Source organism: Acanthopagrus latus, chromosome 8 (assembly GCF_904848185.1).
Source record: "Acanthopagrus latus isolate v.2019 chromosome 8, fAcaLat1.1, whole genome shotgun sequence".
NCBI classification, from domain to species: Eukaryota; Metazoa; Chordata; class Actinopteri; order Spariformes; family Sparidae; genus Acanthopagrus; species Acanthopagrus latus.
Window position 1 is genome coordinate 29,166,350 of NC_051046.1, and position 26,615 is coordinate 29,192,964.

General features: G+C 41.3%; 1 protein-coding gene and 2 long non-coding RNA genes across 3 annotated transcripts in view; 2 read left to right on the plus strand and 1 right to left on the minus strand.

Annotated features, from left to right (window-relative positions):
• Window positions 1-26,615, plus strand: part of LOC119024380 (kelch-like protein 25) — a 52,453-nt gene that overhangs the window by 10,108 nt on the left and 15,730 nt on the right. The window contains exon 7 of the mRNA XM_037107146.1: window positions 23,369-23,516. Coding sequence (XP_036963041.1) covers window positions 23,369-23,516 — 148 coding nt within the window. The remainder of the gene's footprint in view (window positions 1-23,368; window positions 23,517-26,615) is intronic.
• LOC119024381 lies at window positions 115-6,143 on the minus strand. Its single transcript, XR_005076454.1, has 6 exons — window positions 5,789-6,143; window positions 4,776-4,881; window positions 4,470-4,550; window positions 2,555-2,668; window positions 2,246-2,309; window positions 115-1,972 (listed from the first exon to the last, which is right to left on the minus strand). It is a non-coding gene; the product is annotated as an uncharacterized LOC119024381 (long non-coding RNA).
• LOC119024382 lies at window positions 17,829-19,341 on the plus strand. Its single transcript, XR_005076455.1, has 3 exons — window positions 17,829-17,874; window positions 18,406-18,499; window positions 18,846-19,341. It is a non-coding gene; the product is annotated as an uncharacterized LOC119024382 (long non-coding RNA).

Below are 26,615 nucleotides of genomic sequence, written 5' to 3' on the forward strand. Positions count from 1 at the left end.
ATTCTGACACCAACAAATAATACTATAATAGATATAGATTTACTGTTCCCGTGCTAATACACTACATATTGTCGAATGCATGTTACTAAATGTTTTTCATAAAACAAACACAAGCATATTTAACTACTTTTAATGATTCAACAATAAGCACAAAAATCAATACAAATCATAGCCACCACAGAGAACATCAGTGGATTTACAAGAGTGTAACTGTGAGTATTGGAGCACAGTGTATAGTTGTATAATACAGTGTACTCTTACCACTGTCTCTTAACTCACTAAATCTTTTTCCTCTCTCCTTCTGTTCTCCTCTCCTTCACTCTCCACTCCTGTCATCCTCCCTTCTTCTCTTCTAAACTCCTCCTCATTCACTCTACACTCCTGTCTTCCTCTCCTCTACATCCCTTCTTCTCCTCTAAACTCTGCTTCTTTCGCTCTCCACTGCTCTCCACTCTCTTGTTCTCTCTTCTCCTCTCCTCTCCCCTCCTCCTCAGTTCTCTGTTCTCCTCTGGGCTCCACTGAAACTGCTGAAACACACACACACACACGTTTTTACTACACTGTGAGACACCCTGACTGGGAGTAGCCTGGTGGGATCCACCCTTTCTGAAGGGTCTAGAGACATGATTTTAACTGCTAAAATCATTATAATTTTTGTAAACATGAAAATCACTTGAAACATCAAAAACTCTCTCAAAAATTTTAAACCTGACTTTTGCCCCCCACTGGGGACCGTTCATGTTGTATATATTGGCAAACAATCAACTCCACTGTTAGGTGTGGCACAATTGATGACAGGCATTTAATCTAAAAAATGTTGGATTTAAACCTTGATATTACATTAAATAAACATTGGATCTAGTGATATAGACTATCAGATGCCAGATGTTTCTTCAAATGTCGACCAGATTCTTATTCTAAAATATGATTGTTGGGCAAACACATGATTAAACAGTTGATAAACATGATCGATAATTTACCTGTCTTCTTTAGAAATCAGGCTTGTTGCTCGACCCGGTCATATTGGTTCAACATTAAAGATGTTATCACCCTAGTGCACTGTTACCTTTAACAGCACACAATTCATTTACTCAACACACTACCATCCACATTTAGGATTCTTTCAGTGGCCAAAAGATGATTTCACAAGCCATTATGACTTTCTACTGAATCTGATGATCAGATACAATGTTTGCTTTTGAAATGCATCAGGTGGGGAAAAAACCTCGACCTACTGTACAACAGGGAGAGACAAGGCTCTTATTTTCACAAAACTTTTATTTAGAATGGCCTTTGCATTTTTTTGGACATGTATCATCATGTATCTTCCACTTTCATGCTGAATGGCAGTGATACAAGTTTGAACTTTACGTCTAACCAGCTTCTTTGTTTTAAGTGCTTCTGGTGAAGCCTTAATACAGACAGTCAGACTTTCCCATAATAAGAATTTTACAAACATAAATGGCCACAGTAATGTCTGATAAGAGCTGTAGACAGCCAGCACACCTCCAACAAGTAAACAACTTATTTTACTGAACCGTGTGGTTCAGTGTGGGCTAATGTACAAACACCCACAGCATACCAACTTGACTCAAGTCACGGCTCGGTCTAACTACCCCTGGTACTTAACCAGATTATATGAAGGCCACCAGCATCTTTTCAACAGAAAAGTCAAGCTAACTACACATTTATCAAATGAAATCAAACAATTTTCAGACCCTGTAAGAACTAGTGCAAAGGGCATCATGTGTCAACACACATTCAGTAAATTGTTCATGAACTTTCACTGTGAATGGCAGTGACATGATTTTTAACATAGAACTTGCTGTCCAGCTTCTTTGTTCGAGTGCTGGTGGTGCCTTAAGACAGGCAAAACACTTTCCAGGTACTTTACCAGAGTTTATGAAGGCCATTAGTGTCTTTTCAACGGTGTGTACCTCTGCAAATGACCAACTCCTCCTCTTTGCGTTTTCTAAGACAGAAAAAAGAAAAAGACAATCAGGGGTGCATAGTGATATAAAACATTATTTGGTGACCAATCTGCTTAATTAGTTTGATCAAACGCAGAGTCTCAGTGAGAGATAACACCTCTCACTCTACCCTAGTAATAAAGAATTAAAGACCAATACAGCCATAACATGACAAGGTAAATATTACATTGGTAGCACATTATTCTTTTAATTCTACCCTTTTTGCAAAAGCAGATAACTAACCAATAGCAAGAAGTGCACTTAGTGTTAATTACATGTTTTGAAGGTCTCCACTGTCAGACTCAATGCTTTCCTGTTTCCTCTTCCATGTTGAGGGTCCTGTTAAAATAATGCTTTATGAATATATCTATAAAATAAATACACTTATTAGCTGCTTTGTAACAGTTATTTGTATATTTATTTGCTCCAGTATAAAGACTGGTGGTGTATCATCACACTAGCTACATATTTATAAAATTAAAGCAAACAATGATTAAAGTACTGCAAACATGTTGTGTAAAAATCAAGTAACTTTATACTTATTTTCTCTTGTAAATGTTAAAGTAGTTATCATGCAAACTTACCAATAAGCCGTCTGTTCTTCTCAGGGGTGGAACATATGGGTCTTCAGCAGGACTGGAGTGTGAACTTTCAGGAGTGAATATCTCTGTGTCACTATCAGAATCTTGGATTATTTCCTATGGGGAAAAAAACAAACAGTGTAAAGCACTGACAGAAGTAGTTACTGTATTATATCCATAGGATCTGTGGAAAGATTACCCATTTCCTACAATGCCAAATGAATCCCTACTTGCTTATGTTTCAAAGGGATAGTTCGGGGTTTTGAAGTGGGGTTGTATGAGGTACTTATCCATACTTGCAGTAGATGGCAGTCCGCATGTCTCCAGTGTGAAGAAGCAGACAGCAAATAGACACAGAGCAATGTACTGCTGTGGACAGGGAAAACAGCTAAACGTATTGTAGCCACCTAAATAAAAGGCCATCTAAAAAATTATATCAGTTTACACACCTATGTCAGGCACTGTATATGCTGAAGATCAGCTGCGGTTTTTGATACATAAGATCAGCGGTTGAGAAATGTAGTGCCAATAGTTGGAAAGGGCTGTTAGATGGCAAAAGTTAAGTGGTGAAAATATTCTTAATATAGCATACACTTACACTGACAATTTTTTTTTTTTTTTTTGGTGGACCTTTACCTAGGTGGCTAAAACATGTTTTGTTGTCCCCAGTCACAGCAGTGCATTGCTCAGCATACAGGTACAACTGCCTGCTTCTCTATACTGGGGATGTGTACCTCATACAACCACACCTAAAATAAATAAATAAATAAAACTAAAAAAAAAACCCAGAGCTATCCCTTTAAGATCAGCCTGTGCCTATGAACACTTGAGGTGTGGAGTTAAGGTACATGCTAACAACACAGCTGGTGTTGGAACAATGACAACTTAACTCACTCTTTCACGAACCTGCACATTATGAAAAAGCTAAGGAGCTGCAGGCAAGAAAATATGAAGGATAGATACAGTACATGCTTATCATTCCAAATGCAGTAGACTTTCCTATTGGTGCCAATAGCAAAGTAAAGTGTGAGGGACTGTACACTGGTACACAGTGTTTACCACATGTAGTTTTAGGTTTGGTGACAGCCTGCAGCTTGAACACAACAACTAATGAATTATTTTGTCTCAAACTAGGGTTGGGCGATAACACAATAATGATATCTATTGCGATAGACACGTGATCAATATCAATAGAAAATACGTTTGATGGAACGTTCTGTAATTTCACTGAACTCTGTTAGAAAAAAGTGATCTGCAAGAGGCGAAATACAGTGCGAGGCCCAGTTGCTGGACAAGAGGTTTATGCATGCAACTGTTTACTTTGGATCAAAACAAAACTTAACAATTTCAGACACAGACCGTAGAACCTCCACTGCCCAGATGCGCTAATACGTAGGGATACGGAGGTTCTACGGTTGAGGAAATGTAGTGTCAAAAGAAAGGGCGGTCTGATGGCGATGTTAAGTGGTTTGAATTTTCTCTATACAGTGTACACTTGCAATAATATAGATTTTTTTAAGTGGGCCTCGTTTTAGATTGTTAAAATTCGCTTTGTTTCTATGTTACTATTTTGTTTCATGTCTTCGATTCTGATATCTTGAAAATGATTTTTTTTTCTCTTTTCAAAAATCTCCCTTGTAGTCACCATTTATTATTTTTAAAATATGTCTTATTTCAAATGGATAAAAAAAACAATAATCATCGATATTGACTGATATGAAACACTTATCGTGACAGATTTTACAGCCATATCGCCCAGCCCTATCTCGAACACCCACATCTCAAACATTCACTGAAGTAATTTCTAATTACCTGAGAGAATACTTGCATCATAACTGGCTAGTAACCATAACAAGGTGAAGTAAACTATTAGGGGGCTGTCAAATGGAACAACCTGAAAGTGCTTTTTGCCACTTACCAAACTGGAATCTGGAAATTGCTCAAACAGAAGGTCTGGTAGTGATGAGCTCTCCCACTGATGGTTTGGTCTTCCTGAGGGCTGAACAACACAGGCAGACACATTCATTACCATTTCTCCAGAATATGAGGTTCACAAAGACCTGAAGGGCCATAGCAGTAAACTACTACTAGCATCTTTTCTTTATTAAAAGCTATAACATAATGTGTAAGAGGACACTTTGAAAAGACAGATCAGAGTCTTTGTATAAAATCAGATTTTTCAATGTTGAATTGTATTTGAAAATCAGAGCCCCATCATCATTACCTGTTTTTGTTGTTTTTCTCGCTCCATGTGCCTGGATAGGCATTTATCGTGATGCTCCCTCAGGCGCTGTAAGCGTGCCCGCAGCCTGGTGAATCATTCTCTCTGTCTGCAAGAGGTTAAACACAACAGTTATTAACAGTAACATATGTATACCTAGAAATGCATCACTTTTATAGGCAGGATGAGAGAGAGATCATTGCAGGATTTACAAAAACTGCAACCAAAGTCCAGCTGAAACTTAAACTAACAAGAAGCAGCCTGTAGAAGTCTGAATAAGTCAGTTTCCACCGCTGAATATTTTACTGTTTGTTGCATGCAGACACTTTTAGCTCAGAGAGGAAAATCTCCTCCGCTTCTGTGTTGCTGCGCTTCTGCTTGACACAAACACCCACCACCAGATAACTGCCAGGTAGGACGCAGAAACTTTTTCTTTTAATTGTAAATAAGTAGAAAAATCATCATTATAAAAACGTGCAATCTGTTAGTGATCTGCAGCATACACACATGCATTTACAATGGCAGGATTTCTAAGGTGACGCACTTAAACGAACAGGAAGATAATTATTTTCTTTAAGATTTAAAAAAATATATATATATATACTGTATATGTATATGCGTGTTCTAACCACAACTCAGCTGCTGCTTATTTAGGTGTGAAAAGCATTTAACGTTATGTGTGTAGTTAAACGAGGTAATTATTCGAGCACCTTATGCACCAGACACTGGACGCTAGCGCTAGCTACTGATGGCTGTAGCACGTTTAAAATGCTCATTATACTTACCTCTTTCCTCGTACATCCTCAATATTACAGTAACCTTAGTAAAGTATCTGAGTTCAACCAAGTAAATGTAACCAAAGTGGCAAAAAGATAAGTCCATGACTGTAAAAAGCTAGGTCATGTTAGCATTAGCAAATCATATTAATATAAAAATGAGTGAGCTCTTGGCTGCAAACACGTTAGCAACAATGATTAGTTTAATTTATAATTACTGAAACAGTTTCATGTACTTACTTTTCTTTAACTTCTCCTACTTCCATCCGTTGCCTCAGTCTGCCTGTGCTGCTGATTCTGCCAGGTCAAGTGCTGCTTCTGTGAGAAGCTCCACCCACTCTTAATTGGGTTCAATTGACCATCAGTTTGAAGCTGCATCAGTGGAATGCGGTGGGGGATGGGCAGGTGGAGGTGGCAGCAGCCAGGTGGCTCAAGCAAAGATGTTCTTTCTAAACCTTCTCAGGCAGAGCAGAGGTGGTGGGGTCCACAAATGTCAGGAAATGTGTGTCCTCCTTCACCTTTGATTCAGTGCAGCGATTTTATCATTGCATTGCTGAACTCATGTTTCACCAAATAATAGTGCATCCAACAGAAAAATATTTTAGAATTTTTATGAATATATATTACATTTATTTTATTTTATTTTATTTTATTAGAATAGATATGTAGTTATTACTACAAGTAAAATTTCATATAACTAGTACATGAGAACAGAACATGTATACTTGAACCAATAATTCAAAAGACAGCTGGAGTAGTAGTTACATTAATAATAAAAAAAATAATAATATGCTTTATTTATGAAGCACCTTTCAAAACAAAGTTACAGTGCTTCACAAGACAAAGAGAAGACTAAATAATGGGGTAATACGCTCTCTTTTGGACATCTTGTAATGTTTGTTGACTCTGTGGGCTCAGACATGAAGAGAGAGTTACAATAGTCCAAACAAGAGCTAGTAAAAGCATGTATGACAGTCTCCAGATTTCTACTGGGTACAGTTGAACTGATCTCAGAACAACAACACAACTGGACAACTGTGTTAACATGATTTTTTAAGTTGAGGTGGTTATCAAAGGTGACACCAAGATTTTTGCAGTTTAGGGCTATAATTTGAGACAGATGTTTTGAGGTATGAGGATTAGCTATGCCAGTGCCAATAATGATTACCTCAGTCTTATTAAGATTTAGCTGCGGGAAATTCTGGGACATCCAGCTATTCAGGTCAATAATGCAGTCGTTGAGGGTATTAATAAAAAAAACCCCATATATTCTTAGTACTACTAGTACTAAGAATACAGTTATTAGCATTAGAAACAGCATTGGCATTAGAAATAGCTATGTTCTATGAAATAATTACATATAGCCACTGATTCCACTTTGCTTATCCTCAAACAGTTGTACAGGCTGACACTACATAAAATCTGTGGGGTTGACACCAATTCTGCCTCAATGCAACTGTGTACATTGTCTGTGACTCCCAGGAAATTAGTTCTTTGTTGGACGAAAACACTGATTGTAGACTCCTTTTCTATGAATATCAGCACGCTTCTAACTGTAACCTCAGTCTGAATGCATATCAGCACATTGCTAACTGTAGCCTCAGCTTGTATGAATATCAGCACTCTGCTGACTGTAGCCCCTGTTTGTATGAATATGGGCACACTTCTAACTGTAGCCTCAGTCTGTATGCATATCAGCACATTGCTGTGGCCTCACTTGTATGAATATGGGCACACTTATAACTGTAGCCTCGATCTGTATGAATATCAGCACATTGCTAATGGTAGCCTCAGATTGTATGAATATCAGCACATTGTTAACTGTAGCCTCAGCTTGTATGAATATCAGCACTCTGCTGACTGTAGCCTCAGCTTGTATGAATATGGGCACTCTGCTAATTGTAGCCTCAGCTTGTATGAATATCAGCACATTGCTAATTGTAGCCTCAGATTGTATGAATGTCAGCACATTGCTAACTGTAGCCTCAGCTTGTATGAATATTAGCACTCTGCTGACTGTAGCCTCAGTTTATATGAATATCAGCACTCTGCTAACTGTAGCCTCAGCTTGTATGAATATGGGCACTCTGCTAATTGTAGCCTCAGCTTGTATGAATATCAGCACATTCCTAACTATAGCCTCAGCTTGTATGAATATGGGAACACTTCCAACTGTATCCTCAGTCTGTATGCATATCAGCACATTGCTGTAGCCTCAGCTTGTATGAATATCAGCACTCTGCTAATTGTAGCCTCAGATTGTATGAATATCAGCACATTCCTAACTGTAGCCTCAACTTGTATGAATATCAGCACTCTGCTAATTGTAGCCTCAGTCTGTATGAATATCAGCACATTGCTAACTGTAGCCTCAGCTTGTATGAATATGGGCACACCTCTAACTGTACCCTCAGCTTGTATGAATATCAGCACTCTGCTAACTGTAGCCTCAGCTTGTATGAATATGGGCACTCTGCTAATTGTAGCCTCAGATTGTATGAATATCAGCACATTGCTAACTGTAGCCTCAGCTTGTATGAATATCAGCACTCTGCTTAACTGTAGCCTCAGCTTGTATGAATATAAGCACTCTACTAACTGTAGCCTCAGCTTGTATGAATATCAGCACTCTGCTAACTGTAGCCTCAGCTTGTATGAATATGGGCACACTTCTAACTGTAGCCTCAGATTGTATGAATATCAGCACATTGCTAACTGTAGCCTCAGCTTGTATGATTATCAGCACTCTGCTAACTGTAGCCTCAGCTTGTATGAATATCAGCACTCTGCTAATTGTAGCCTCAGATTGTATGAATATCAGCACATTGCTAACTGTAGCCTCAGCTTGTATAAATATCAGCACTCTGCTAATTGTAGCCTCAGATTGTATGAATATCAGCACATTGCTAACTGCAGCCTCAGTCTCTATGCATATCAGCACTCTGCTAACTGTAGCCTCAGCTTGTATGAATATCAGCACTCTGCTAACTGTAGCCTCAGCTTGTATGAATATCAGCACTCTGCTAACTGTAGCCTCAGCTTGTATGAATATCAGCACTCTGCTAACTGTAGCCTCAGCTTGTATGAATATAAGCACTCTGCTAACTGTATCCTCAGCTTGTATGAATATCAGCACTCTGCTAATTGTAGCCTCAGTCTGTATGAATATCAGCACATTGCTAACTGTAGCCTCAGCTTGTATGAATATGGGCACACTTCCAACTGTATCCTCAGTCTGTATGCATATCAGCACATTGCTGTAGCCTCAGCTTGTATGAATATCAGCACTCTGCTAATTGTAGCCTCAGATTGTATGAATATCAGCACATTCCTAACTGTAGCCTGAACTTGTATGAATATCAGCACTCTGCTAATTGTAGCCTCAGTCTGTATGAATATCAGCACATTGCTAACTGTAGCCTCAGCTTGTATGAATATGGGCACACCTCTAACTGTACCCTCAGCTTGTATGAATATCAGCACTCTGCTAACTGTAGCCTCAGCTTGTATGAATATGGGCACTCTGCTAATTGTAGCCTCAGATTGTATGAATATCAGCACATTGCTAACTGTAGCCTCAGCTTGTATGAATATCAGCACTCTGCTTAACTGTAGCCTCAGCTTGTATGAATATAAGCACTCTGCTAACTGTAGCCTCAGCTTGTATGAATATCAGCACTCTGCTAACTGTAGCCTCAGCTTGTATGAATATGGGCACACTTCTAACTGTAGCCTCAGATTGTATGAATATCAGCACATTGCTAACTGTAGCCTCAGCTTGTATGATTATCAGCACTCTGCTAACTGTAGCCTCAGCTTGTATGAATATCAGCACTCTGCTAATTGTAGCCTCAGATTGTATGAATATCAGCACATTGCTAACTGTAGCCTCAGCTTGTATGAATATCAGCACTCTGCTAATTGTAGCCTCAGATTGTATGAATATCAGCACATTGCTAACTGCAGCCTCAGTCTGTATGCATATCAGCACTCTGCTAACTGTAGCCTCAGCTTGTATGAATATCAGCACTCTGCTAACTGTAGCCTCAGCTTGTATGAATATCAGCACTCTGCTAACTGTAGCCTCAGCTTGTATGAATATCAGCACTCTGCTAACTGTAACCTCAGCTTGTATGAATATAAGCACTCTGCTAACTGTATCCTCAGCTTGTATGAATATCAGCACTCTGCTAATTGTAGCCTCAGTCTGTATGAATATCAGCACATTGCTAACTGTAGCCTCAGCTTGTATGAATATCAGCACTCTGCTAACTGTAGCCTCAGCTTGTATGAATATCAGCACATTGCTAACTGTAGCCTCAGCTTGTATGAATATGGGCACACTTCTAACTGTAGCCTCAGCTTGTATGAATATCAGCGCTCTGCTAATTGTAGCCTCAGTCTGTATGAATATCAGCACATTGCTAACTGTAGCCTCAGCTTGTATGAATATCAGCACTCTGCTAACTGTAGCCTCAGCTTGTATGAATATCAGCACATTGCTAACTGTAGCCTCAGCTTGTATGAATAACAGCACTCTGCTAACTGTAGCCTCAGCTTGTATGAATATCAGCACTCTGCTAACTGTAGCCTCAGCTTGTATGAATATAAGCACTCTGCTAACTGTAGCCTCAGCTTGTATGAATATAAGCACTCTGCTAACTGTAGCCTCAGCTTGTATGAATATCAGCACTCTGCTGACTGTAGCCCCTGTTTGTATGAATATCAGCACTCTGCTAACTGTAGTCTCGATCTGTATGCATATCAGCACATTGCTAACTGTAGCCTCAGCTTGTATGAATATTAGGGGTGTCACGATTCTCCAAATGCTCGACTCAATTCAATTTTCGATTCTAAAATCACGGTTTATTTTTTTCAAGCACAGGTTGCTATGCCATTTTAGACTAGACTTTTAAGCAATATAATATCTGACCTTTCTTCGCAATGTACCACACTACATTGTCAAATTTAAAACATTTATTAACAACATAATGTAGCAATACTTTATCTTCAGTCAATTGGAAGCTTAAACAAAATAAACTGCCATCTAGTTTCTGCAGAGCCTGCAAACTGTGGCTTTGTTGTTGACAATGCGAACGTTGTCAACATAACTCACTGGAAATCCAAAATGTCGTTGGGTTACGTCTGCAGTTGCCATTGTTGTAAGAGTGGCGTAGCCCCTTTCAGGAATAGGGTGGTGCTTGAGGTGTTTGTGATAAGGTGTGAGTGGGCGAGCATGAGTGAGGGAGCGTGCATACATGCAGACAGCGACTAAATGGGAGGGGAAGGAGAGGCGAAAGGAGTAGCTGGAGTAGCGACAGCGATGAAGTGTACAGTACAGGTTGCTCCTCGACTGTGAATAAAGACAATAGCTCCCAGGTATTATTTCCCGACCAGCTAAACAAGGAAAGGGGTTCACCCCGAAGGTAAACACAAACTTCGGCCCCGCAGGAAACCATCTCCCCTGTGCTTCCCGACCACGGTCCGGGAGCCGAACAGGAATGGTCTAACACCATGCTATGGTTTGGCTGGCTGTAGCCAAGTTAGAGAAGGTTGACTCGCAGCATGTGTGTTTTTTTTCCACTCTGCAAGCCGACCGGACGTGACATGGGTGTGTGACAGCATCGACGATCCCATTTTTTTAATGCGAAGTTCGAGATTGTGAATTAAGTTTGGTCAATTTAGATTTAAAATCGAAATTGTGACATCCTTAATGAATATCAGCACATTCCTAAATGTAGCCTCAGTTCATAGAGGTACAGGACTGTTTCTGAGCTTGCTGACTCAGGACAGTGACGCTACAAACATTAACAGAGGTTTTTCTGCATAGTGTGTACTTTTACTTTTGAAACATACATTTAGCTGATCATTCATACTTTTACTTAATTAAGGTTTTCAAAGACTTGCAGTGGAGTATTTTCACAGTGTAGCATTAGGTAGTACATTTACTAAAGTAAAGGACCTGAATACTTCTTCCACCCCTGGTACTTAACAGTCTGACTGCAGCGTAGGCATTGAAGTCCACATTTCATTCTTCCATTTTGGTGTACCATAGTGGTAGTTGTGTTGATTTGTATTAGCTTTAATGTATAACTCCTCTTCTATTTACTTTTGATAATCTAGTAAGGAGAGAACAATGCAAGTACTTTCATGTCCGATAGGATGTAGAGGCCAACATTCAGTTAGAGGTAATACAGTATATAGAGTGCATAGAAGTGTGTAATAGCTTTTTTTTATGACTGTATACACTTGCTGTAAGCTTCAGTTGTGAATTTTCTCCCTCCAGTCAGTTTTTAACCTCAGTTTAAACTTGGGTTTATAGTGAATGTCTCATTCTATAATGGTGGAGTGCAGCAGGTGGACCCTAAAGCAGGAGATGGCAGGCAATAAGAACTGAAGAATAAATCTTTATTCGTTCAACTAAGGAACAGGACTCAGGAGTGCAGGCAAGCAGAATAACGCAGGACAGATGATCCAACAAGACTGAATTTAAAAACAGGACTCAAGTACAAACTGAACTAACAACGGGATGACGTGCAGGTTGAGAGATGGGTAGGGAAACTCCCATATATATATATATACGGAATATGGTGATGAAGCAGTGGAACAAGAATGGAACTGACTGGCTGGGGAAAACACAGGGCTTGGATGACAAGGCGGATGCAGGACAGGTCTGGAGGGAAACACAGAGAAGGGACACAGAAACAAACAGACAACACAGTTCTCACCACTGAGACTAATAATGTATAGGCCACGTGAGCTTATACCGAAGTGAAAACAAAGATTGACTACTTCCAAAAACACAACTCAAATAAAACTTAGCCCACTAAGTCCAGTCTAAACAAACAGTGACAACGTCTCAGGATATCTAGTGGACTGATGGAGAAGGGCAACCGAGGGACACTGAGCCAGACCATGACACATTCTCCCTGAGTTAACCCATTCCCTCTTTCATAGCATTAACCCATATCCGTGATTGAGGTTTCTCCCTTAAAGGTTTGTTGGGCTTTGGATCTGATCATTGCATTCAAGATTAAAAAAATTGTCATCCAAGTACTGAGAAGCATTTGTGTCTCTTGCTGGGTTCAGTGCACCATTGCTGGTCTATATCTGGCTATCATCTCTTCTCTCAGAAGTCTCAACTTGAAACACTTTTATCTCCTTTAGTCTCTGAATTACAGTTTACTATGTATTATAGCTGGGTGATATAGCAGCACATTTTATCAATAGTTCTTTTTTCACATCAGTCAATGTTGGTATATCATGTTATATATATTGTATGTTATGACAGACTTCAAACATTGCCACTGATAGGAGAGCAACAGTTAAACACAAATTTACACATTGTACATACTTGGTAATGTATCAGTTATAACAGAAAAAAATATATAACTATAAAATCAAGAACTTAAAACAAATCTAGTCCATAAGTAAGTTTATGGTGGTTGTGGTTGAAATCTCTGTAGTACTGATGCGTTCCTCACATTTCTTATCTTCACTCCTCAGTATTTTCACTCCTGTTAATTGTTACTTTAGGCCAGTTTTACCAATACAGAAACAGACCTTTTACTTATTTACGAATAATATTTTAATATTTTTTTTGTGTACTTCAGGCCAACAAATATGTCATCATCAGTTTCTTCCAAAGAATAAAACCACTTTGAAAGAATGTTTAATAATTAAATGGGTTCCTGTGTTGATTTTAGGAAATTTAATTTGATAATATATAATTCTGGTCATATTAAAATGAAAGGACTGTAATAATATTCATAACATATCAAGTTTACATGATGTACATAGTTACACACTTTGTCAGGAATATGACCCCACGGTGGAATCTCACACACCGCAGTACCACCTATGACCACTAGGGCACACACAAAGTTGTGAATTTTTTTTTTTTTTTTTTTTTTTTTCAAGAAAACTGCACCAGGCATATCAGCAGGCTGTTTTCTGTTGATTGCAATGCTTGTGCCCGTGGGGACCAGCACTCGGTCGCAAGAATTGTGTACTTACTGGTCACAACAGGACAATCCGCCTGTTGTTATGATTGGCTGCAAAGAGGTTAATGACTGCATTGACATCCAGTTCTTTGGCCGACTTGAACTGATTGCCAGCACACCCAGATTGGTGGTTCGAGCATCTCCACTTTTGTTCCTCAAGTAAGCTTTCAAACGCCGTAAGCAAGAAAAGCTTCTCTCACATGCAGCTGATGTGATGGGCAGTGTCACTGAGATACACACAAGCTTGAACAGGTCAACGAATGCTTCCTTGTATGGCTTCAATAGCACCAGCACATCATGGGTGGTGTTGACAACGTCTCCCCTTTGTTTTTTCCTCTCAATAAGCCTTTTAACTGGTGAAGTTCTTCTGAGAGGTTTTCTTCCAATACACCATAGTGTTCAGCCATGGTGGGCATCATTTTCCAAGAACGTCTTGTGTTTGGGGTTAAGAGCTGCTGCTCCTTTCAGAATGTGGCAGCTTTCAGAAGAGCTTTCCTCTCCAGTTCACTCATTAATCGATTGATTACTGGGAAAAAGCAGTGGTTTTGATAGTCTTCTGAAGTTTCCAGTGGCTCTTTTGATCCTGTTTGGCTGTTCACCACAAACTCCTGCAGGTGGCAGGGCTGCTTTTTTCTCCTCACCTGTGGGCGCTGCATGTCAATGCCAACTGTCTCACACATATCATTGACACACTCTCAGATTTTAGTCCATGTTTCAGCATCGCGTTTGTCATTGAAGGCATCAACAACTGCAAAGATGAGATCAGCAGCAGATGCCAGCTCAAAATCTGTGGCCTGTAGATCATCAGATAAGTTCTTTGTGAGGCTGAATATGCTCTCCAGCATACAGATGTGCAGAACAAAGTGTGCATCAATCAGTCCAATCAGTAATCTTGCTTCAGTAGCTCTATGAGGATTTGTCTGGTTGCTTACATCCACAAGAGTTGCTAAGATAGCAGGGCACGTTCTTTTTATTGCCCACAGTGTAGAATATTGGCAGGCCCATCTGGTATCTGTTCTTGTTGCTTCTCCATGAACACTTTGTGAGACACTGTCCCAGAAAAGAAGTTGTACAGTATCTTCACTGTTGTGAAGCATTCTCCAACTGGTTTTACATTATGCACACAGTCAACTAAAACTAAGTTTTGTCATGTCTCCTGTTTGTGTTGTCCTTGTATCTGGTTTTTGGTTTTGGGTTTTGATTTCATGTCCTTTTTTTTTTTCTATGTCTTGTTGTGTTATGTGTTTTGTTTTTCCTTGTCTTGTGTCTCATGTTCTGATTTTTCCATGCCCTCATGTGTCCTTTAAGTTCTCCTATGTTCTCCCCTCTGGCTCCCTCTGTCTGTTGTCTTGTTCCCTCCTGTGTCTGTTCCTCTGTGCTCCTCCCCCTCATTATCACACCTGGCTTCCTTCCTCCTCTCTTTCCTCACCTGTTCCTCGTCATGTCATTAGTGTCTGTGTATTTAGTCTCTGTGTTCCCCTCACTCTTTGCCCGGTCATTGTTTTCTGTTTTCTGAATGCTCTTGTTTCATGCTCTTGTTTCATGCTCTTGTTCTGTTTGGTAGGTTTTGGATTTATTTAGCATTTTTTCCATGTTTGAGTTGAACTTTGATTTTTCCTTGTACTTTGTCTTGCCCTTTAAGTTGTTACTTTACCTGGCTGATTCGGTTGTTACTTGGCTTTTTGTCCTGTTTTGTCTGCCTTGGTTTTTTTGCATTTCGGCTTTTGCTGTATTAAAGCTCGCTTTTTGTTCCTCTTTATCTTTGCCTCCTGTGCATAACTGCGTTTGGGTCCACCTTCCCCTTCCATAGTTTTCCCCTTTAAACCCCCACCTGACAGAATGACCGGGCCTTATAAAATGGACCCAGCAGTAAATGGCCAGGAGATAATCCGGTGGTACCAGGACTTTGTAACTAATCCTGCTAGCAGGGCTCGTCAGATAGCCGCAAGCAAACTTTTCTTTCAAGCTCATGACTCAGCCCTTGCCTCAGCCCATGCCACAGCTCCAACCTCAGCCCATGCCACAGCTCCAACCTCAGCCCATGCCACAGCTCCAACCTCAGCCCATGCTACAGCTCCAGCCTCAGCCCATGCCACAGCTGAAGTGTCTCCTTTCTGGGGAACCCGGCTTGCCTACAAAGTGCCCCCACCGAGAAAGCGACGAGCCCGTCCACGTCCTGGCTCCCTGAAGTCAGGCTCAGGGGCCTCAGCCCATGCCTCAGCTCCAGCCACAGCCGCTCTCCCAGCCCAGGCCGCAGCCACAGCCGCGCTCCCAGCCCAGGCCGCAGCCACAGCCGAGCTCCCAGCCCAGGCCGCAGCCGCAGCCACAGCCGAGCTCCCAGCCCAGGCCGCAGCCGCAGCCACAGCCGAGCTCCCAGCCCAGGCCGCAGCCGCAGCCACAGCCGAGCTCTCAGCCCAGGCCTCAGTCTCAACCCCGTCTACACCTGCCAGTGGTCTTCAGTCGGCGGTCCAGATGGCGCCTGTACCTGCACCTCGGTCGGAGGACCGGCCGAGGCCTGTACCTGCACCTCGGTCGGAGGACCGGCCGAGGCCTGAACCTGCACCTCGGTCGGAGGACCGGCCGAGGCCTGAACCTGCACCTCGGTCGGAGGACCGGCCGAGGCCTGAACCTGCACCTCGGTCGGAGGACCGGCAGAGTCTCACGCCGAGGCCTGAACCTGCACCTCGGTCGGAGGACCGGCAGAGTCTCACGCCGAGGCCTGAACCTGCACCTCGGTCGGAGGACCGGCAGAGTCTCACGCCGAGGCCTGAACCTGCACCTCGGTCGGAGGACCGGCCGAGTCTCACGCCGAGGCCTGAACCTGCACCTCGGTCGGAGGACCGGCCGAGTCTCACGCCAAGTCCAGTGCCTGCACCTCGGTCAGGGGTCCAGCTGAGGTTGTTTATTGCCAGAGACCCTTCATCGGCTCCCAGGCCACCAGCTCCCGGCAAAACTCCGTCGGTGGTCCGGCAAAGACCCTGGAGGGTTTCCCAGCCAGTGGTCTGGTCACCTGTGGGTCTCAGCCCACGCTTTTGCCGCCAGCCTCCAGCGGGTTCCAGCCCTCGCCTACACCTGTGGCCCCCAGTCGCCAGCCTCCAGCGTCTACGCCTTTGCCTTCATCGCCAGCTTCCAGTGAGTTCCAGGCAGCACCCACGCCTTCGCCACCGGCCTCCAGTGGGTCTCAGCCCACACCTTCGTCGCCAGCCTCCAGGGGGTTCCAGCCTGCACCTGCACCTACGCCTTCGCCTTCGTCTTCGTCGCCAGCCTCCAGGGGGTTCCAGCCCGCACCTTCGCCTTTGCCTTCATCACCAGCCTCCAGGGGGATCCAGGCCGCGCCTACGCCTTCGTCGCCGGCCTCCAGCAAGTTCCAGGCTGCGCCTACGCCTTCGTCGCCGGCCTCCAGCGAGTTCGACGCTGCGCCTACGCCTTGGTCGCCGGTCTACAGCAGGTTCCAGCCTGCGCCTTTGCCTATGTCGCCAGCCTTCCGTGGGTTCCAGCCTGTGACAACGCCTTCGTCGCCAGTCTCCAGTGCACCTCAGCCCATGTCCCTGGTATTCAGTGCGTTTCAGACCATGCCCCTTCTGCCAGTATCCAGAGCCCCTTCGCCTTCGTCTTCGCCACAGACCTCCAGAGTGCCTTCGTCTTCGTCCAGAACGCCTACGTGTTTGTCACCGGCCTCTAGAACGCCTTCATGTTCATTGTCGACCTCTAGTGGGCTCCAGTCCACGTCCCTGGTCTCCAGTGGGCCCCAGTCCTCGCCTCCACCATTCTGTTTGGACCTTGGCCCTCCCCCTGACCCCCTCCACCCTCCCGGCTTTGACTCTGGCCCTCCTCCAGACCCCCTCCACCATCCCGGCTTCACTTGGACTTTAAATTATGTATAGAGGGACATCTAGGAGCTGTCCCTTAAGGGGGGGGGGGTTCTGTCATGTCTCCTGTTTGTGTTGTCCTTGTATCTGGTTTTTGGTTTTGGGTTTTGATTTCATGTCTTTTTTTTTTTTTTCTGTCTTGTTGTGTTATGTGTTTTGTTTTTCCTTGTCTTGTGTCTCATGTTCTGATTTTTCCATGCCCTCATGTGTCCTTTAAGTTCTCCTAGGTTCTCCCCTCTGGCTCCCTCTGTCTGTTGTCTTGTTCCCTCCTGTGTCTGTTCCTCTGTGCTCCTCCCACTCATTATCACACCTGGCTTCCTTCCTCCTCTCTTTACTCACCTGTTCCTCGTCATGTCATTAGTGTCTGTGTATTTAGTCTCTGTGTTCCCCTCACTCTTTGCCCGGTCATTGTTTTCTGTATGCTCCTGTTCCATGCTCCTGTTTGTTCTGTTTGGTAGGTTTTGGATTTATTTTACATTTTTTCCATGTTTGAGTTGAACTTTGATTTTTCCTTGTACTTTGTCTTGCCCTTTAAGTTGTTACTTTACCTGGCTGATTCGGTTGTTACTTTGCTTTTTGTCCTGTTTTGTCTGCCTTGGTTTTTTTGCATTTCGGCTTTTGCTTTATTAAAGCTCGCTTTTTGTTCCTCTTTATCTTTGCCTCCTGTGCATAACTGCGTTTGGGTCCACCTTCCCCTTCCATAGTTTTCCCCTTTAAACCCCCACCTGTCAAGTTTAATATGTGTGCATAGCAGTGTATGTAAAGCGCATGTGGAACTTCTTGGCAAAAATTTTCCTGGACACCGTTGTTGCACCCAGACATGACAGATGCCCCATCATAGCACTGTGCAATGCATGCATATTTGTCTATGTTACACTTAGCCAGTGTTTAACTGACTTGTGGAAAGAATCATTGTTTAGGTAATGCAGAACAACAGATATCTGCTCTTTTTTGCTAACATCTTTTGTTTCATCCTCCATTAAAGCAAAGTGCTCTTCCAGTTTAACCTCATTGCTCACTTGTTCCCTCACCATGCTGGGCATAACATCAATCAGCGCGTTTTGGATCTCATTATGCAGGTATTGTGCATTCCCAGGTCCACTGGATAATTTCTTTAAGACAGTGCTGTCAAACTTTCCCACCAGATTTAACAGTTAAAATTACCTCTGTTGGTGGACTGTTCATCCTTTCTGTTTTCTCTCTGTGCAGTCATTTGGCACACTGTAAACTGCAGTGACTCAACTACTGCTCGCATGTACTGCCTGTTTTCTTGCACAATTTTGTCTCACCTTATCCTTAAACTCACACCAGCCTACCATAGCTAGTTTGTGAGAAGCACTTAAATTGTGCTGTGAAAGTTTCTCTGCTCCTTTCCTCCAGTTTCGGAACCCACCATAAGTGAAGCTCTTTTCTGTGTGACCCCAGGCATGGTGGAAAAAATGTCGACAGGCATAGCAAAAAGCCGCATCAACTTTCCAGCCACAAGTACTGTTTGAACCACAAGTGGCTGAAAGTCCTCAGTGTTAGCTGGGATCCAAATGTCCGACGCGGGTATGAAATAAGTTGAGGCTGCCTCGGTCTCTCTGCTGGGTCTTGACTTGACTCTTGACAGGGCCACCAGGATTCCCACCACCCATCATCGCAGTTACAGCGCTCGGCGAAGTGGTCCCTTGACTCCCCGCTTCTTGCTGCACATTTTCGGGAATGTTACCGAGTCTTGTGTTAATGACCGTGCCGCCGCTGATGCTGCTGGACCCGACGCCTCTACTATTACCACCCCTTCTTCATCCTCGCTTTCATCCTAATTCTCCAGGACTGTCATCACTCTGTCCTGCCTCCGTAGATCACCATCATCCACTCTCATTTGTTTTGTGGCTATTACAAACCAGTCCATTTCCCGTTTTTTTTCAAAATCTGTGAAACTTATAAAATTATCCCCTCCAACAATTTTTGCTCAGTTGTCACCAAACTTGTTAGAGAGCATCTTCAGACCGTTCTCCACAAAACTTGTTTCTCACATTTTTGATGTATCAAAAATTAAGCCTACAGTGCATCAAAATGTTTGACTGTAAACAGTACTGTAAACACATCCTATCAAATTCTTGTTATACATTTTTAATCTGGATTTGGATTTGGAGTCATGGTTGATAAAGTTTGGCAAATATCAGAATTTTATCTCAAAAACTGAATTTTTGAGAACCTTTTGAATTCTGCTCTCATGGGAGCGTAAGAGTCAATGTAAGAGTGGCATTTTTAAACATCAGATTTTCTCTTATGAAGCAAAATACTTAGAGTTAAAAACAAATCAACATTTCCATGCTGTCAAGATGCAATTTATGTATTATCAGATTTTTGTTCAGGTAACAGAAATTCTGACATTTTGACCATTTTTTTGACCGAGCTCGTTTTTGGTGTCAGGGGTTGTGGGTTCGAGAGCCAGCAAGGATGATGATGATAACAGATCAAATTGTCAGATGTCCTCAACATGAAACACAAGACTATTGTCCTAATGGTGGCACTACAGCAGGCATCTAAAGTTCAAATCTTTGAAAATTCACAACAAATTAACCACAGCTTCAGAACTTTTATCAAACTGTAGCCTCAATATTGAAGAACTTTTGTACATTTAAACCTGTTAAAAATTATGAGGTACATGACTCTTTTTTTTTTTAAACTAAAACTTCTTAAACCTATTTCCTCTCTCATCCTTTGATTTATCAAAAATCTAGCCTCAAAAACTGAATTTTTCACAGCATTTTAAATTGTTCTTTCATGTGAACAATTGGAGTCAGTGCAATAATGACATAGCTAAAAACATCAGTTATTCACTTATGGAACAAATCAATCATTTTTAAAAACAAATTACATCTCCATGCTGCAATATGTGTATTTTCAGATTGTTGTCTTGATAACTGAATTTTTTACAGTGGTTTCAAATCTGCCTACACAACAGTGAATTGCTTACTCAGTTTGTGAAGCCACTATTGTATTGCCACTTGCCACTTAGCTCAGAACGATAGATGACAATCTTTGGTTCCAGAGGTTGTGAGTTCAAACCTCAAGTGGTCCAAAATGCACATTGTTGTCAACTGTCTTGTCTTCCTATTCTCCTGTTTGTTGCTCAGAATTGCCTAAATTTGCCAAAAATAGTCTGGACCCAACCCATTACTGCGCAGCAGCTATAATTGCTTTTATTACCCCCATGACGTCCACTTGAAGATCAAAAAGAGTCATTTTAGGAGTATATTATTCACATGAACTGAGTTTATTACATTCACGTGTCCTTCATTTCCATAACTCTGCCTCATATAGAATCATACAGAATGTGGTAGTAACTTAAATTGCAACTTTTAATATAGCCTACATTGGCTTTAAGTTAAAATCATACACACATTACATTATAAACACACACACACAGTGTGTGTGTGTGTGTGTATATATATATATATATATATATATATATATATATATATATATATATATATATATATATATATATATATATATATATATATGTATATATATATATATATATATATATATATATATATATATATATATATATGTATATATATATATATATATATATATACACTGTATATATATATATATATATATATATATATATATATATATATATATATATATATATATATATATATATATATATATATATATATATATATATATATATATATATATATATATATTACAAAATATAAATACTTTTGGCTTTTTTTGGCTGATCTAATTATAGATTTTCCACTGAGTTTTATAGATGACAACATTTATGTATGTTAAAAGAAAATTATGAAGTCCTACAGTTCGCAGGCGTCATAAATGCAGCAAGTTTCATAGAAGTCCAAAATCCCCACTGTCCTGAATGAAGCACGATTAAGGTACTGGATGGGGGCAGGGTTGGATGTGGGAGGAGTTGGACCTTCCCGCAGGCTGCAGCCATTAGCATTGGACAGTGCGCCACTTTCAGCACAGTAAGTGAACGTGAATCACGTCCTCGCAGTTCTCTGTGTGCAGGCGAGTAAGTCCCCGCCGGCATGCTCGGAGCTGAACTGAACTGAGAAAGGAACGAGTCAGTTCATGAAGTGATTCCGTTCACTTTGTTCACTCAAAAGATTTGTTCGTTTGAACGACAAGTTCACGACCAACACAATACTGCAGTGTCTGTGTGGGAGATACCTGTAACGTTTTGGTTGATTTTGTCATGTTATTGCCAACAATCAGCAAATAAAGTTGTATCCTGTTTATTTACTTTGTTGGCTCATTGCTGCTAACTGCATCCCTTTTAAATGCTCTCAGCTTGTTATCACACGCTGACTTCTCTCTCTTTCTGTCACTCTCTTTAATTACTCTGGAAACAGACAAGAAGGCCTAATCGTTTTTAACATAAATTAATGTAATCTACAGTAAGCTTGTGAGTTTCTAAAGTACCACAAACACAAGAATAACATTTATAATGATTTAACTAACTCACCTGTAACCACAAAACTAATGTCACAGTATGGGCATGCATGGCTTCTTCTGGGACGGGCTCATTGATCTTCATTGATGATGTAACACATTATGACAGTAGCAAAATTAACTCATAAGTAGACAGACACTTTTTGTCTGCCAATTTAAAGAGCAATGAAACCAAACTGTTCATTAAATCCTTCATCATGCAGCAAGACAAGGACCAAGAACACACTGCCAAAACAACCAAGGAGCTCTTCAGGGAAAAGAGGTGGAGTGTTTAAGACCTGCCAAGTGAATCTCCAGACTTATTAACCTGTTGAGCATTTTACCTGCTAAACAGGAGACTGAAGGAGAAAGTGGTGAAAGCCTGGAAAAGCACCACAAAAGAAGAATGCAAAAGTTGATGATGTCACTGTGTCACAGGCTTGATGCAATTATTGCAAGTAAATTTTGAACTAAATATTAAATATTATTCACTCATCTTTTTTTAGTCTATCTGTTCCTATGCTTTTGCTTACCTAAAAAATTTGCTGTTCCGTTACAATGATGCTGTTTTCTAAGTTGTGTCACAGATCCGGATGTAATACCTAGAATTTAAGGCTGAAATCTTAACACATATCTCGTGTTTATCATTCGATGTCAAACCCAGATGTTGTCAGTGTACAGCAAAAATAAAGGAATTGGCATCGCTGTTCCAATAGTTTTGGAGGGGATTGTATTATTTTACCCACCAGCAACCCATGAGTGTTTTTTGAATTTTTTACCTTGACCGTCCAACCCACAGATTTTCTGCAGTCCCTGGACATAACTGATCCACACAGTGAAGACATGAGTAAAAACTTTTGGGGAATATAGTTAAGTCCTACACTTGGAAATTAGACTGTGATCAACTTGATTTACTGATAGGTTAAAAGAAAATAATTAAGATAATATTTCTTTTTGCAATTATTCTACCTCCTGTCTGTGCTTTTTACAAGTTTGAATAACTTAAAGTGGACCACAAACAATTGCTAGATGATTGCTTTTATTCAAAGGCTGGTCATTGGAGAAACTAACAGCTGGACCTGCATCTGATTTGCTGTCTGGTTTTGTAGTTTGTGGGAGTTCAGTTCCTGTTTCATTCTTTCGTTCTGTTCTTCGCAACTTTACATTGGACATGGCGGGATGTGGTGAACCTGCGGATATTCCTATTATTAATTTTTGTGCAAACAAAGTCTCTGTTATACACATTTCTTTGCAAACCCACAACCTTAAAGTTCCAACTGCGCTTGTGATTTTCTGTTTGTAACCTAAATGACCTGCTCATGAAAAAGCAAGTTACAGTCTGTATTTATAGTGTGTACTGAGTACTGTGTAATGTGTACTTTGTACTGAGTCCTGCTCAGGATGCAGGAACCATTTCAACTGGCAGAAAGTCTGTATTCATTTGCCTCCATATTTATTGGTATTCTGATTGCTTTAACTCTTTCCTTTAGGTCAATAGTAGAAGAAGCCATGCAGTGTAAGAAGAAAATCCTTCAGAATGACGGTGTAGTAACCAGTTCCTGTGCAAGGCCACGTAAGGCAGGACACACACTGCTTATCCTGGGAGGCCAGACCTTCATGTGTGACAAGATATACCAGGTGACAGACACAGTCCTTAATACTTGGATGCAGGGGTGTTGAACTGGGGGGAAAAGTGGGACTGATTACCAGGGCCTCAATGGGGACGGGGCCCTTGAAAGGCCTTAAATAAAAATGTTTTTATTTTAGCAATTTAGTAATTTTTGTAACAACTAACTTAAAATTGGCAGAAAAAATCTGATGAGTGACTTTACACTGTACAAAGGAAATGAGGCACCTCTCACCCATCACAATACATATGGTTCAGTCCACCCCTGCAGCTGCAGGAGTGGGAAGATGCAACAGGCAGTCAAGCACTGCAGTGGCTGCTGCTCATCAACACGTCTTTCCCCAAGAAAGCTAAATCAGGGACTCTTAAAAGAAAGGAAAAGGCAGAAAAGGGCAGAAAACAAGGAGAGGGAAGATGACTCCTCACACATTTCACACACAAGAAAGGTGAGCACAGTTCACAGCACAGTTTAACAACAGTTAAAGCTGTCAGCAGTTGTAAAGATTGAAGGCAGTCAGACAGCCATGAGTCTAGTTTCTCAGTTTGAGCAGCAGCAGGTTCCTCATCTTCATCTCATTCCTCATAAAGTGCTGACTGAAAGTTATTATTACAAGTCATCATTTCACATTGAGGTCGCGGACCTTGCGGTAAAAACAGTTTTGGAGCAATATTTAGCTCCTTTCTCAGTAAGCTAGCATGACATGTTTGGTATCAGCGGATTCATTCCAATTTCAAGATTTCTGTGATGCTTATGGCTTAAATACATCTTAAAAACTGAGCCTGTCACGGCCTTCAGAAGACAGTAATGTTAATGCCAGATGATCCACCATCATTTTCAGAGAGTTAAAAGGGAGATATGAAATGAAAATAGACTATAATCCATATTTATTTCAGAATGACTTGCATGTATCAAAAACAGTTCTGAAATAAAAAAGAGCATATGTATGTGTTAGGGGTGTCACGATTCTCCAAATCCTCGATTCAATTCACTTTTCAATTCTAAGGTCATGCTTCGATTCAATTCTTGATTTTTATATTTAGTTTCACAGGTTATGCCATTTTTAGACTAGACTTTTACACAATATATCTGACCTTTGTTCACAATATACCACACAACGTTGTCAAATTTAAAACATTTATAAACAACATAATATAACAATAACTTATATCTTCAGTCAATTGGAAACAAACAAAATAACCTGCCGTCTAGTTTCTGCAGAGCTTGCAAACTGTGGCTTTTTTGTCAACATAACTCACTGGAAATCCAAAATACTTCCACACCTGTGACTTCAGTGAAAGAGGAGGGGGTTCAAGTTCTGTCAATGGGTCTCCACTTGCCAGTGTTATAAGAGTTGCGCTCCTCTTTCAGGAATAGGGCGGTGTGTGAGGTGTGTATGCCTAAAGTTTGTAAGGTGTGAGTGGGCGAGTGAGAGTGAGAGAGCGAGCGTGCGGACAGTGAATGAATGGGAGAGGAAAGAAAAGCGAAAGTAGTAGCAGTAGTAGCGAGGGCAATAAAGTGTACAATATAGTCTGCAGTTTGGCTGTGAATAAAGGCAAAGTCTCCTGCAGATACAGCAAAGCTCCCTGGTATTATTTCCTGACCAGCTTAACACGTGGAAGTGATTCACCCCGAAGGTAAACACAAACTTCGGCCCTGGAGGAAATCATCTCCCCTGTGCTTCCCGACCACAGTCTGGGAGCCGAACAGGAATGGTGTAACACCATGCTATCGTTAGACTGGCTGTAGCTAATAGCTGCTGGCTTAGCTAGTAGCTAAGTTAGAGGAGGTTGACTCGCAGCACTTCAACACTTACTGTGTGTGTTTTTTTCCGCTTGGCAAGCCGACCGGATGTGATATTGGGGGAAGCATTGACAATTCCATTTTTTTTTAATTTGACGTTTGAGATTGTGACTTAATTTCGGTCGATTTCGATTTAAAATCGAAATCATGACACCCTTCATATGTGTATATATAATATAGTTCAAATTCAGCTATCACTAAAATAGAATGTTTGGTCTGTAGTTTGGGACTTACCTTCCTGCTTTGCAGTAAGAACAGAGGAGAACATTTCTGGTGCATGCAGACTGTGTGACGGTACAACTCTCCAGAAGATTAAATTGCAACAACCATATAGCCTCATATATGTAGTCATTCACCCCTGCTTGGATGGCCTGTTTTCTTGTATGACAGGATATTGTTGACAGGGATGTGCACAAAAAGGTTTGGGGTGCAAGGGCTAAAGATAAAAAAGGCTCTCACCCTACTAACAAATTCTCTATTCTTATGACAGAGAGAAAAGGGTTTGGACAAAAGTCACTCTCGGGGTATATGCATAGGCACCGTCGCTGGGAGGCATTTTTAAATGCCACCCCGAAGTTAAGCTGCTTCCTCCAATCCTGAGACACACTGTGGAAGAGGGTCAAGGATGGAGCTTAGTCTGTCAAAGCCTTTATTATAATTAATTATGATAAAATTGTATGTTGCTAATTTTGTCGCTTTTAACATCTGCATTACCAAACAAACCTTTTGGATAGCCTTGTGTGCATTGCAGTCAAATGCATTATCTGTGGGAAGTGAATGAGTGACTGGGAAAATGTAGCAGCATGTTGCTTAAGGAAAGGAGAGCCAACTCAATTGATGGGCAGAATACTTTGAAGAGCTGCTTAACAGGCCCCCACCAGCAAACCCCCCCTAGAAATTGTGCTAACTGTAGAGGAATCACACTGCTCTTGGTGCCAGTGAAGGTGCTAAATAGAATAATAGTGGATAGAATGAAAGAGGTAGTCGATCAACAACTAAGAGACCAACATGCAGGATTTAGGAAAAAACAGTCATGTGTCGACCAGATTGCCACCCTTCATCAATCATTGAACAAACCTTAGAGTCGAACTCCCCGTTGTAGATCAACTTTGATGACTACGAAGAAGCTTTCGATAGCATGCACAGAGAGACTGTGCAGAAACTATTGAGAAACCATGGAGTGCCCACTAAACTTGTGAACATGATCAAAAGTAGCTACGAGGGAATGACTTGCAGAGTTATACATGAGGGACAACTCACCAACCAGTTTGCCAATGTTGTTTTTGGCAGCCACTTTAGATTTAGTCTT